We start from the raw sequence: 14,434 nt of genomic DNA on the forward strand, positions 1-14,434 counted from the left end.
AACTTTACTCTTTGCTCTACTTACTATACGGTGTTTCTCTCAGTCTCCACAGCTCTGAATGTTGAGACGTGAGTAAATTACTGAGCAGAGAGAAAGAGAGAGAGAAGGAACGAGATAAAGGTGGAGAGAAAGAGTGAGAGAGATCTATCAGGGAAAATAGAGCATGGATGGAGGACTGTGTATTTATTGCTGTTTCCTTGACAACTCAAAGCTGTGTTTTTACTTAGCACATGTAAAGGGATGTGTGTGTGAGAAAGTATGTGAGTTGACGAGTAATGAGAGGATGTGTGTGTGTGTGTGTAGAGGGAAGGGTTAAGCACTGTTGACCTGTTAAGCTGAAACTGGAACAGTGCAGCTGTTTTTAGGAAGCTCCAAACAGTGTGTATGCCTGTGTGAGTGAGTGTGTGTGCTTATGTACGACAGAGATAGACTGAAGTAAGTGAGTGAAGGGGGAGAGGTTTACTGAAGGGAAAAGCAGACAGAGTGGTTTCCATTAGGCTCTGTGGAACAACTTTCCCTTTTGAGGCTGTGGTGAGAAAGACACTGGGCTGTGAATCAGCCACCCTCAATCTAAACACACACGCACATTTGGTTTTTTAGAAAAGTCTCCTAGAAATAATGATTTTTACACTGTACAAACTTTACATTCTATCCCCCAACCCTAAACAGAACCCTTACATGTTAAAAAAAAGTATATAATTTCATTTGATTTATAAGCTGTTTTTCTCATGGGACCGGAATTTTGCAAAACTTTCATGTTTTACTATCGTTTTGGGGACATTTTGTCCCTATAACATAGAAAACACACACACACACACATGCAAACTCGGTCTTCTTCAATCTGTGTATAAAAAAAAACTTGCTTTTCATCTGTTTTACACATTCACAATATTTTTTAGCTCTTTTTCAGTTTTCATTTTCTCTCTCACCTTTGGCTTCTTTATCTGATTCGTTTTTCATTTCGTTCAATCAATTTACTCTTCCACTCTTATTGACTCTCTTGCTTAAAGAAAGCTTTAAATATAGCATAGACCTTAGAAAAAAAACAACCACATTTAGCCCACAAACTTGTAAGGATTGTGGTAACAGAGAAAACGATATAATAAAAAAAATTCTAAATAAACCATTACTTGCATCACAATATGAAACAGCCTGTAGCTTTTGTAATGTGATACATTTGGAGTGGAAACCGTATATCAAAATCTATAATCTTGTATTATTAGCATCAGTATATTAGAAATAATATTCAATATTGGGGCTTATTTTTACAAATTTAACTTTTTTTATACCAGATTTCAGGAGTATAATATTATCCAATATTACCTCATCCACGTTTACTCCTCTATTCTATTCTATTCTGCGCTGTTCTCTATGTTACTGTATTCCACTCTGCTCTGCTTTATTCTATTGTGCTATTCTCCTTTTCTACTGTACGTTACACTCCTGTTGTTTTATTCTTCTGTGCTTCATTCTCCCCTGTTATTATATTGTTAAATAATATTCTATTCTATTATACTATGCTATACTCTACTCTCTTCTATTCTCTTCTTCTGTACTCCACTCTAGTTCTATTCTGTTCTATTCTACTGTATTCCATCCCACTCTATTCTACCATGTTCATTATTGCTGTATTCCACTCTACTCTATTGATTATTTCACTCAATAGATCAATAGAGTTCAGATTTATTCAAATGTTATACTCTAAATTGAAGTGTCAGTGTGAACATTGGACAAAGGGCAAAGCAGAATAGATTTATATCATAACCAAATCAGTTATTAGTCATCATTAAACTAATTATGGGTTATTGATATAAGCCACATCTTCTGTAGAGTATATGTACGTCAATAATTTTATTCATTGGGATTTGATGGGATGGATGTTAAATGATTAGTATTTTCTTCCTTTTAATGTGTGTTTATATATATATATATATATATATATATATATATATATATATATATATATATAAAAAATCACACACTAATCATTCGCAATAATTTTGTAGATATTTATTAAGAAACTAAATAGGATTATGATTTCATGTACAATGTGTTCACACCCATATTATAATATGGACAACAACACACTCTAAAAAAATGCTGGGTTGTTTTAACCCAAATTTGGGTCAAATATGGACAAACCCAAATGTTGGGTTAAAAATGTCATTTAAAATGTTAACCCAACTTCAACTTTCACTTTCAACGTTAAATTTTTAAATGACATTTTTAACCCAACTTTTGGGTTTGTCCATATTTGACCCAAATTTGGGTTAAAACAACCCAGCATTTTTTAGAGTGCATGATGCTCTCATTCAATAAATAAAGTTTGTATTTTTTGCGCCACTATCGTCCACAGTTAGAAAAAATGATTGTTTTCAAACAGGTTTTTATATGCTTCCTCCGTCTGCTATTGACCAATCTCGCCCCAAACACACACCATTGGTTGAAGAATTGTTGCTGTGTCAATACGAACACAGCATGAGACAACTTAAGATGCCTTGTAGATATTTCTGTTCATTTGACAGTGATGTAATTCAGTCTTTCTTAAGAGGAAAGTGCGCCTCTCTCTGCCCGTCTGTGTCTGATCTAGTGCTCTCGGTTCTTCTCTTACTGAAGGACAGGTCTTCAGACTCCTGCATTGATTTTTATGAGCACTCTTTCTGTGTGTGTCGGTCTGCGCCTCTACCCTTTTTATTACTCACTCACTCGCTCACTCACTCTCCTCTGTTTGTCATTATCTCATCTACTTCATCACCCTCCCTCTACACCCCCCCCCTCTCTCTCTCTCTCTCTCTCTCTCTATCTCTCTGTCCCTCTCAATCAAGTCTTTCTGTCTCTCTTCTCTCATAACATGCACATCTCCCTCTCTCTTCCCTCAAATTTGAATCCAATGAAGCACTTTTTTGCATCATCTATTTCTAACCCTCTGTATCTCTCTCTGGGCGCGCGCTCGTGTGTGTGTGTGTGTGTGTGTGTGTGTGTGTGTGTGTGTTTGTGAGAGTGAGAAGGAGCACAAGGTTGTTTCTTCTCTCCCTGCTTTCTGCACCAGAGTTATGATCTTTCTCTGCACATGCTACACAAACACCAAATCATCCTTTTCAATAATCTGTCTGTATGTCTGTTTTTCTCCCTCTCTCTCTCTCTCTCTCTCTCTACCCCCATCTCTCTTCCTGATGCAATAGTTGGATCAGCCCGAAGTCTCCCTTGCACATGTTGCCGTGGTGATGCTTGAGCTGTGTGTTAGACTGAGGTCATCTCTCTCTCTCCGTATGACTCTATCAGCCCATCCTCTCTCTCTCTCTCTCTCTCTCTCAGCAGCTCCTGTCTCACCTCTGTAGAGCGTATAAATGACAGTGTGGAGAAAATGATCAAACGTACTTTGAAACTGGAATTAAACCACCAAACCTCAAATCTAAGTTGTGGCCACCGAGATTTTAGTTTCTAAAGACAGAACTACGTCCATAGTAGCCGTGAATTTTGTTTGGTGCTTTTGGGTTTGTATTCGTGCTTGATTTAGTGTTTTTGTCTGTGTCTGCTGAGCTCTAAGGGATAATTGTCACAACTCATTTTAAAGCTCCATAGGTTTTATTAACTTTTGTGACACCCTAATCTATTTACAGGCATATTTTACTTCATATTTGTTTCTTAATATGCCAGTTCAAGATTATCTCTTAAATGCACTGTCAACACGTTTCAGTTTTTACACACTGAGGTATAGTGATTGCCTTTGGCAGTCAACAGCTTCACTTTCCGTTTCATATCATGTACAGTTGGTCGACGGCATGCTTACAAAAGAGACTCGCATTGCATTCAATATCAGTTTATGCATTCCCTGGGAATCAAACTCTTGACCTCGGCGTTGTGAGAGCCATGCTCTACTATGAGCTACTATTTGTATTTTACCTGAAATATATTCAAGACCTGAGTTCAATTTTAATCTCGTAAATGGTGATCATTTCATGCTCTTTTGAAGAAAGTGGCTGTCATTATGCATGCAGTTACACACAATCAGTAGTTAAAATATCCATAATGTTACATTAGATAAAGAATAAACAGAATAAATAAAAAAATCTAATTTTCTGTATATCATGTTCATTCTGTCCTGTGGTGCGTCACTCGTACTCTTTCAGTCACTGTGTTTCTCTGACTCGTGTTGAGGTGTGTGTGCTCACGTTTAGTTTGTTTGGGAGTTAATGTGTGTGTGTGTTCCATATGTATGAGGGAGACACTTTTATTTTCTGTGTGTGTGTTTGTCTTAAATAATGGAGTGAGTGAATATCAGATTGTTTAGAGAACTTTAAAAGCAGGAAAACCAGCCCACCAATCAGCTGTAACACACTAATTAACACTAATTAACCTTACCATCATCATTAGCTCAATTTGCCCTTCATCCTGCCCACATAACACTCTCTCCAATCACACCTCCCTCATCCCCCCGTCTTATTATCTCCTCTCTCATTCCTCCTCCATTCACCACCCCCTTCCCCTCCTCCTAAAGGCCAGTGAAGCAGAGCTGTGTGTGTGTGTGTGTGTGTGTGTGTTTGTCAAAGAGAGAAATAGAGTGCGAGCGAGGTGAGCGAGGCACAGAAACAGCGGGAGAGAGAGAACTGTGTATGTTTGTGTGAGCGAGACGAGACGAGAGAGAGAGGGAGAGGGAGAGAGAGAGAGAGAGAGATCAAAACCTGCCTGTGGGTAAATGAATAAATCATGTCTTCTCTTCGTCCTGAGAACTGAAGCACGGATGAGTAATACACACACACACACACACTCTCTCTCTTAGTCCTGCTCTCCTTCTCTCTCATTCCCTCTCTCATGCATTCTGCTCTCTTACACACACACCACCACCTTATGTTTGCTATGCAAGGGCAGATAGTAATCCGAGATGGCCGCTCGCACACACGCACGCACACACACACACTGACACTGATATTATTAGAACCCTTTAAACACACACACACACACACACACACACACACACACACACACACACACACACACACGCGTAGATCACACCTACACAGCTGGGCAGCAGCAGCTTTCTGTGCCCTACTCCGGTGAGGCCTTGTTAATGTTTACGGGATCAAAATCTAATATCAAAATATGAGTAATTTTTATAGGTTGTGTTATGATAGATATACTATATATCAGTGTAGTTATTTTTGCTGGAAATAAAGTTATTATTACTAAGTTCTGAAGTGAAGGTGGGCTTGGGTCTGGTTAACATAAAAGACAACACAAATGCATTTAATAAGGTAATTCTAAAATATATTTCCCCAAAAGGTAAAAAAAAAATGTATATTACATTTACAATATCAAGGGGTACAAATATTTCCCTGAATCTAAACTAGGTTGTTACAATCCGTTAACAACTAGGTTGTTAAGTGCCGTTATCGTTGCAGTTGTGCTGTGGACTCATTCTTGGTACTCGTGTGATATCGCTTATCGCTTAAAATAATCATTATTTTATGACTAGTAACCTTTATGATGTCAGGTCAGTAATTAAAAAGAAAAACTGTATTAATACTGATATTGTGGTCTTTTAACTCCATTGTAAGAGATCAAGGAAAATGTGTTTTCTCATGATACAACCCCTTGGCATGGTATAGAAATAGAGTATCTAAACATAAAATGGTACCTGATATTTTCTGCCTAATTCCATCTTTATCGAGCGATCCAGATAATTGCAAAAAAAAATGCTAATATAGGATTTCAAGAGCATTTTCTGTCACACATTGATAAATATGCCATGCTGGATAAACATCAGCACAATCAGTGATATCATTTGTTTCACTGTCACTTTAAACAGTTCACACTTTTGCTGTGAATGATTTAGTTTCTCTGCACCTGAGCCTCTGTGAGTGTGTGCGCAGCCTTGTGTTCACATCTGTGTGTGAGAGAGGGAGAGAGGGAAGATGATGATGCAGACTCTGGGGTCAGCTGCATATGAGTCACACAGGAGAAATTGGACTGAGGCATTAAACTAGTCAGATGAAGACTGATGGACAGAAAGGAAGAGAAAGAGAGAGCGCTGATAACTGTGATTGGATTTGACAATCACACACACACACACAGACAGACACAAATCTATGCATGAAATTGGTCCACTCATTATTGTCTGTGCTCAATACAAAATGCTTTCTTTAATTTATCAAGTTTTAATTAACATAATAGGACATAACAATACAATTATAATTGCATTCATATATATATATATATATATGAAGAGTTCAGATGCAAAAGCCTCTAAGTGCCATTTGAAATTTTCTTCTAAAATCATCATTTTTATCAAGCTTGTATATTTAAGTTCAGTGATTTCACTTAAATGGCAATGATGATTACCTATTAATTGTCATTTAAGTGAAATTACTGAACTTAAATATACAAGCTTGATAAAAATGGTCATTTTAGAAGAAAATTTCAAATGGCATTTAGAGGCTTTTGCATCTGAACTCTTCATATATACACAAATCATATATATATATATATATATATATATATATATATATATATATATATATTATGAATAACATGCAACTTATTAATGATAAATATTATATGCAATATATAATAATTACATAATGTTTTATATGTAATAAATGTAATTATTTATTAATGTAATGTATTAATATATATATATAATATTTATTAATAAATAATAATAATTGTAATGATTAATAATATTAATTGTAGTAATAATAATAATAATAATAATATATAGTAATAATAATATAAATGATTAATACATTTATTATTTATATAATATTATATGATATATGATTATTATTTATATAATATAGTATTTATTATACTTATTAATTAATATTTATTCATTTGTAACAACGATGATTTTCTTTTCTTTCTCTGCACACATATATTAAGCAGCTTATAGCATTATGAAGAAAAATAAGTTTGACTTTCTGGAGAGCAAGATATAAACCTGGAAAAAAAAAAAATTAAATGTAAATTCCAGGCAAATAGAGTACGTGTGTGTGCGAGTTTGTTTCAAAGAGAGAATTTTTGTGAAATATCTAGCTCAGTGTTTCCTATTTTTATGTGCTTTGTGTGTGTAACAGGCAGAGGTTTTGGGAGTTCAGCAGAAGTTCAGCTTAAATATCTGCTCTACATTACCGTTACGTAATTTCCAGTCTTGTGTGTGTGTGTGTGTGTGTGTGTGTACAGTGAGGAGGTGTGTCTATTGTGTGCATGGATGAGTAATACCATGTGTAATAGTGTGTGTGTGTCTCTCGCGGTCATCCCTCCCCCATCTGAAGCTGTCTGGTGTGCAACTGTTGCTTTCCTTCATCTTCATCTTTTCTTCTGGAGCTTTCAGTGTGATCATAGCAGATAAAATCTTCAGCACTCTTTCAATCTTTAGAAAGAAAACCAGAACTTGTCTCATGCTGTGTTGTTTTGCTGTTAAAGGATGAAGTGGGCGATGGAAATCCAGCTGTGAGGGATGATCCGTCTCTACAGGAACAGGTTCAGGCCTGGCTCAAACAGAACCAATTCCAGAACATTCTTCAGAAAGGTATCCCACCCTACACTCTCTCTGCTTTCGGCTCTTCAGCTCTTGATCCGTGTGGAGATCCTGTGATTTTTGGTTTGTTCTTGGTATCTGTTCAGTTACTTAGCGGTTGATGAGGATGTTTGAGTAAATCAGAGTCGACTGTTTGAAGCCTCAGTGAATTCTGTTTGCTTGTACACAGATGATTTTACATATTTACAATATCTTCCTCAGTGTCTATATTCAAATAAAGGTGTAAACCTCGTGAGACCGTTATGGTGATTTGTTCAGGAGCTGAATGTATTTATTTGTATACATTTATATTTGTGATGTATACATGGCTCATTCAAACTGATTTTAGAACTATCCATTTTATAAATAAGGATTTTAATTCAAGAACTAGAGTTTCATGGGTGTTTTCATTTTCGTGTTTTTTTTTCTCTCAAAGTTGATTTAAGGATTTGAGTAAGATTGTTTTATAAAATCTGTGTGATATTTGCTATTTTGCAACAGGTGCTTGTTCTCTAAAGGGCCTTAGAGTGAAAGTGTTCAGACAGGAGTCCAAAACTCAGTGGCTGTCTGGAGTCATCACACACCACGACCAGAACAACAGAACTGTAGCTGTCATGGCTGACCAGGTGAGACCACATAAACACGCATATATATGATGTTGCATGTTAATTTAATGTAAAAATATTTTATATAAAGGTTATTTTTCATCAAAAGGTTCGAGAGATTGTGAATGTAGATCCTTCGCTGGTTCAGATGGTGTTACTAGATGATATCACCCACTCCTCGCTAATGGAAGACCACTCAAAACCCAAATCACATATCACCAAGATCAATAGGATTTTTCTTGTAAGTGATTTTTTTTTTTTTCACATACTAGTTTTGTGACAATATTGTCCTTTAAAGCAGTGGTTATAAAACTTGTCCTAGGGACACCCCACTTTTGCACATTTTGACTTTGCTGACCTGATCCTCACCGTAGAAAAGCAACACTTCAGTGGACGGCACCACAAGATGCAATTGTAAAAGACATACAAGAAGCTGAGCTCGTAAGAAAGCCATCAAAAGAGCTCATTACGGCCACTGATTATTCACTGCCCGGCCAAAAAAAAGTCACTGTTTGGATTTTAATAGGCAAACACTTAAATGTCTATGATTAGATCATTATTGCAGTTATTATGTTTCTTGCATGTTATATGTTTGCCAACAGTTCGTCTAGCCCTAATTGATGGAGTGTGTAGCTTTTCATTTCTTAAACAACCATGTAGGAAGAGACCCATCATGGCCATTTACCAGGATGAAAATGTAAAGATTCATCAGGCTCAGATTGTGAAAGAATGGTTGGGATCGCAATCATGAAGAATCATTTTCACTAATGAATCGTCTCCACTGAGTCCAGACCTTAAATGCATTTAAAGTCTTTGGGATGTGCTGGAGGAGACTTTACAGAGCGATTATCAATACAAGATCTTGACCAAAAATGGATGCACCTTTTGATGGAAATAACATCACAACATGTTTTTTCCAAATGATTCTTCCAACCATTCTTTCACAATCTGAGCCTGATGAATCTTTACATTGTCATCCTGGAATATGACCATTATGTGTCTTCCTATGGTTGTTTAAGAAATGTAAAGCTAAACACTCCATCAATTAGGGTTAGAAGAACTGTTGCCAAACATATAACATGCAAGAGACATAATAATCACTGCAATAATGATACAATCATTGACTCTTTAGCCTAATTAAATTCAAACATCGGCTTCTTCTTTTTTTTTTTTTTTTTGGCCAAACAGTGTATATTCATACAAATCAGCATCACTGAAATATTTTTTAAAGGTTAAAAAAAAATTGAGAACCACTGAGTTTCAATTAAAAAAAAATCTTAGTTATTGGTTTGGATTAGGGTTAATAATATTCATAATTAGATTTAGTATTGACTTTTTAGCAATAGAAGTCTAAGATATGTCCTCATTTAGATAGCTAAGTAAATGTTTGTGTTTGTGTCTTCCAGGGCACAGAAAGCATATCAAACAACACTACAACAAATGACCAGGTAGAGACTTTGACGCACTTCCAAATGCATTACAGCAGAAAACACAGTTTAAAACACACTTTGTCTCTATGCTGAAGGTGTGTAGCTCCAGGCCAGTGCAGCAGCAGTCTGCACCGAGCGCACAAAACTGCGGCATGGAAGAGGATGAAAAAGAAGGGATGAGGGACGAAAAGAGGAGTGATGATGGAAGAGGTGAGGTGTAGCCATGGATAATGATTATGAGGATATTAAGAGTGTAGCTTGATTCATATTTCTGGCATTACCTTGATACGGAGTGCTGTTTTTTTATGTAGCTGTGTAGCTTTTTGATCTTGATATATTTTTTGATTCCTAGATTCTTCTAAATCTAAAAACGGCAATGGTGAGAGGAAACGGAGGAAAGAAGACGAGAGAAAAGATGACAAGCAGAGAAAGAGATTGAAGAGGTTGAAAGCGGGGAGTTTGTCCGAACAGTCTGAGAACAGCGATTCTGAAAATTCCAGCTGCAGAGTGCAGGATTCATCCTCGGATTCAGGATCAAAGAAACAGCTGAAACAGCGTTACACTTCAAAGAGGACATTGGACTGTGAGGTCCCCCCCTCCCATAAAGGTGGGGAACCTTCTCCCAGCCAAGTAGGAGATAGTGAGACTCAGAAATTGAGAAAAACTCCTCCATCCGATGCTAGTGCTTCTTGCAATGGGGCATTTAGTAACACAGAGGCGCAGGAGTGTGCTGCCGGTGTTAGTGTTGGAAAATCAGATGAGAAAGGTAATGGGGGAATGACAGAAATAGTGGACAGGAGTGAGGGGGCGTCTCAAGAGGACTCAGAGGCTGTGTCTGCACTGCTAGCATCCCAAGAGAGTGAGCAGCTGGTCTCCATTGAAACCACATGTGTGTTGCTACATGCATCACCTCAGGAGTGTGAAGGAGCGGACGGTGAGCATGAGATGTCGACAAATGATCCAGAGGTCAGAAGGCCAGAGTTCACCCACGTTGAGGCTAGGGGGTCAGAGTTTAACCAATCAGAGGTCAGGAGGTCAGAATTTCCCCAATCTGTGGCCATTACCACCAGCAATAACACTGCAGTCACAGTAGAAGAGGAGCCAAGAGTAGCACCTACTCGGTCTCCTGTCAAACCTTGCAGCAAAAAGGAGGATGTGGACTCTAAACAAAGATGTTCCCCAGAATATGGACCTGTGATTTCTTTGGAGGCCACCCACAAGCATAGTGTGCAGGCTAGTCCTTGCTCCTCTCCCGAGATCATATCTAAAGCTCAGACTGTATGGGAGATGTCCAGACAGAAGCAGGGTGCGTCTCTAGAGATGGGACTGTTGAAAGAGGACACTCCTCCGCCTAAATCGATGGACAGAACGCTTAGCTGCCTTAAAATGGCACCCAATCCGAAAGTGACCTGCTCCACAACTCCTTCTCCATCCCCAAACCAATCCAGAACCCCTACACTTTCTCCTCCCGGTACGCCTAATTGCACTCCCACTCCAGACAAGTCCACCAAAAGTCCCCTCATTGTGGACAGAAAGGATCCCTTCACTATATACAGAGACCCTGCGATGGTCAGGGCGGAGCTTGAGGCCCACCCCACCTACATCCAGCCCCCTCACACTCCCCCAAACCCCAAACACCACCTAAAGACGCCATCTCCCTCCTCCAGCTCACCCAGCCTTACCCCTGCTTCCTCCCACAGCAAGTTACTGAGTCCCTCCCCTCATCTCTCGCCCATTCCCCTCCACTCCCAGCCTCCCCTTTGCTCCCTGAGTACACCCCACTCAACCATCCCTCACCCGCACCTCCTTCCATCCCTCCTGCATGCACTGCCCCCATCTGCCGCAATCTTGGCTGGACATCCTCGTATCGGATCCCTGGGACTTCCTCACCATCCTTTAGCCCTTCCGGGTAACTCGTCTCTTCTGGGCCAGACCACTGGTGCAGCTTCTTTGGCACATCTTGGCCTCTATCCCCTCTTGTGGCCTCCTTTCCCCAATGGAGCCCATAGCTACCCTGGACTGGACGTGAGGAGGGTAAGTAACTTCTTGAATCAGTCATGATAATTAGCTTGGCCGGAGCTGTGGTACAAAGTGGGTTGCTCTGACACATAAAAATCTTGTGGGGACCTTGGTTTGAGGGCTCCTTTGGGTGGCTCAGCTGATAGCAGGAAGCCAGATGGTCTTTCTTTGTAAAGTTTGCATGCTCATGGGTTTCCTCCGATGGCTTCAGTTTCCCCCACAATCCAAAGACATGAAGGATAGGTGAGCTAAATTGTCTGTAGATGTAACTTTAAATGCATGTAGTGGGTGTCTAGGATGTTTCTCTGCCTTCGGTCTGAGATGCTTGGATAGGCATCCCTGTGATCCCACATAGGGCAAGTGGTTTGGAGAATGGGTGGATTTGACTGTCATTTGAACAATAAAAAAAAGATTCAAGACTTTTATATTTCAAAAAGGTTGTAGTTGTATTGGTAGCACATAATTGGTGTTGTTCCTGGCGTTGTTGTGTGTACAGATTATATTTCTGTAGATGTTATGGTACTTTTGAGATCATAGCGATACCTCATGTTGTCATGGACACATTTAGATGAAGCTGAGCATGACCCATGAGGTGTGCATGCTGGAGAGAGAGTTCCCCCTCTGCTAATACTGTGATAGACATAGTGGGTATTATCCTGACTACTCAAAATGTCATGCAAGTCAATGATGCTTGTGTAATATCATCTGGTTTAGTTTTAAAGCCTAGATAAAGCTCCACGAGGCAGGTTATGGTATTATGGACGCATATTGCAGTAGGATCAGGACATCCTTGAGTCGTCTGTAATCAACTGTTTATCTGTACATGTATTATGGATATAAACAAGACTCTGTTTATCAATGTGTGTGTGAGAGTGTACACTTGTGTATGCCAGGAGGGGATTGACTTATGTCCTTCATTGTGTATCAATTTATTTATTTGTTGTCTCCCTAAGGTTTGAAGTCCTTTGACTTCTCTAGATCGATCCAAAATAGGTTCTATAAATACATTTGTCTGAAACTCTGTATGTTTGTCTATGTGGTAACAGAATCCCCCAAGCCCTTGGCTTTCTCAACCCAACCCTGTTACTAATGCAGATGGTCAAGGGATGCAACCCCCACTCCCCATCCGACCCTCCAGTGCGGACCCTCAGAGAGCATCTAGGAGCACTCAACATTGCATGCCTTCCTCCAAAACCACAGAGTAAGTTTTCATCTTACTCCTGCACGCACTTTTTGTTTGACTTCATATCATTGTTGTAATTAATTGGTTACATAACATTCATAAAGCATTTTTCTGGGTACTCAAAGCGACTACAACTTGAATAAAACTCTATATTGCATCTGTGCAAGTGACAGCAGCCAAATAAACCTGCTGCTGTCTGCCATGTCAATCAAAGAAAGAACTTTTTTAACTTTTGATTACTTTTATTTCTGTGTTATTTCTTACCTGAATAGAACAGTTAAACTCACCTGAAAAACTTAGTCATGTTAATTTAATTTGTCTCTTGTATTATTGTATGTATTTGTGCTATTGTCTACAATTTGTTTATTTGTTCTTATTTTATTACTGTTTACTCACTGTCTCTTTTTGTAAATCTAGTTCAATGATTTAAATACAGCCTCCCTGTGCTGCGTGTAAGCTATTACAACAAAATTACTCAAATTTTAAAAACAATTATGATATAATAAATTATCTGTATGTTGGTATATGGCAGGTTTCCCCTTGGTATCGAACATGAATATTTTTCCAAGGTATCGTATCGAAGCTGGAAATTCCAGTATCGTGACAAAAATGGTAAATGGACTGCATTTATATAGCGCTTTCATAGACCTAATGGCCACTAAAGCCATGAAGACAGTTCACTTCGTGTATACAGACAGGAGCCATCTTAGGAAATAGTCTCGATAAGTCGATACCCGAACGCCTTTCATACAGTTCAGAAGTTCGCTGAACTTCATACAGTTCAGATCACTCAGCACGACGTTCGTGGTTTGACTTATCGAGACTATTTTCTAAGATGGCTCCTGTCTGTATACGCGAAGTGAACTGTCTTCATAAAGTATCTTCTTATTAAACGGTCTGTACACTTACAAAGTTCTCAATGCTTCGTTTTGCATGTATGGAGCCTCATTATGTTACTGCGTTAGTGTGGGGCTATTTTGAGCCTTGTTAGTGGTATAAACTAGCGATTTCTTTTTACTTAGTCAATGCCCCATTACTAGCATTATACGCTAAATCGTTTTTAGAGATAAAACTCTTTACATTTAATTATCATGAAAACAAATCTCAGAGAACGGTTGACTATGTACCGATGTTTTATTGGACCAAAGGGTCATTGTTCGCCGGAGTTCTCCTTTAACATTTAGAAAATAGATTTTTGACATTTGCGATTCGATTCAAAATCGTTGGCGTCACGATGCATCCAAGAATCGATTTTCCCCCACCCCAACTTGTCATACATATAGGGTGCTTCTCAATATCCCTCCTCGTCTCCTCGCTCCTCCGTCCTCCCTCCTATGACCCGGAAACCGATCGAGCTCAGCCATCTTGAAGGACATCGCAATTCTCTAATTGCACCGTGAGGAGTCGAGGATCGAGGAGATAGGAGGCTTCCTGAGGAGTCATAAGCGAGGATACACAGGTGCATCCTACGCGGAACTGTTATATTGACTAAACGTGACGCACGTGTCAATTCTCCTCCCCCTTCACATCGGTCACAATCATTTTAATTTATACTTTACCTTTGCAGTTTATATAAACCACACATCTCAGATATTTCAACAGTATAGCCTATCTTTATTATTATTTATTATGAATTTATTAAATAACCAAACTTCAACATCATAAGGGCAGATCCTTTTAG

At 38.7% G+C, this 14,434-nt stretch overlaps 1 protein-coding gene across 1 annotated transcript in view; it reads left to right on the top strand.

The window, feature by feature from the left end:
- The window catches only part of jmjd1ca (jumonji domain containing 1Ca), a 57,379-nt gene that overhangs the window by 28,806 nt on the left and 14,139 nt on the right, over positions 1-14,434 (top strand). Inside the window, exons 4-10 of the mRNA XM_039666573.2 lie at positions 7,423-7,528; positions 8,018-8,142; positions 8,231-8,362; positions 9,528-9,569; positions 9,647-9,761; positions 9,904-11,585; positions 12,617-12,771. Of these exons, the coding sequence (XP_039522507.2) occupies positions 7,423-7,528; positions 8,018-8,142; positions 8,231-8,362; positions 9,528-9,569; positions 9,647-9,761; positions 9,904-11,585; positions 12,617-12,771 (2,357 nt within the window). The remainder of the gene's footprint in view (positions 1-7,422; positions 7,529-8,017; positions 8,143-8,230; positions 8,363-9,527; positions 9,570-9,646; positions 9,762-9,903; positions 11,586-12,616; positions 12,772-14,434) is intronic.

The sequence above is a fragment of the Pimephales promelas genome, chromosome 15 (genome assembly GCF_988280905.1).
Source record: "Pimephales promelas chromosome 15, fPimPro1.hap1.1, whole genome shotgun sequence".
NCBI classification, from domain to species: Eukaryota; Metazoa; Chordata; class Actinopteri; order Cypriniformes; family Leuciscidae; genus Pimephales; species Pimephales promelas.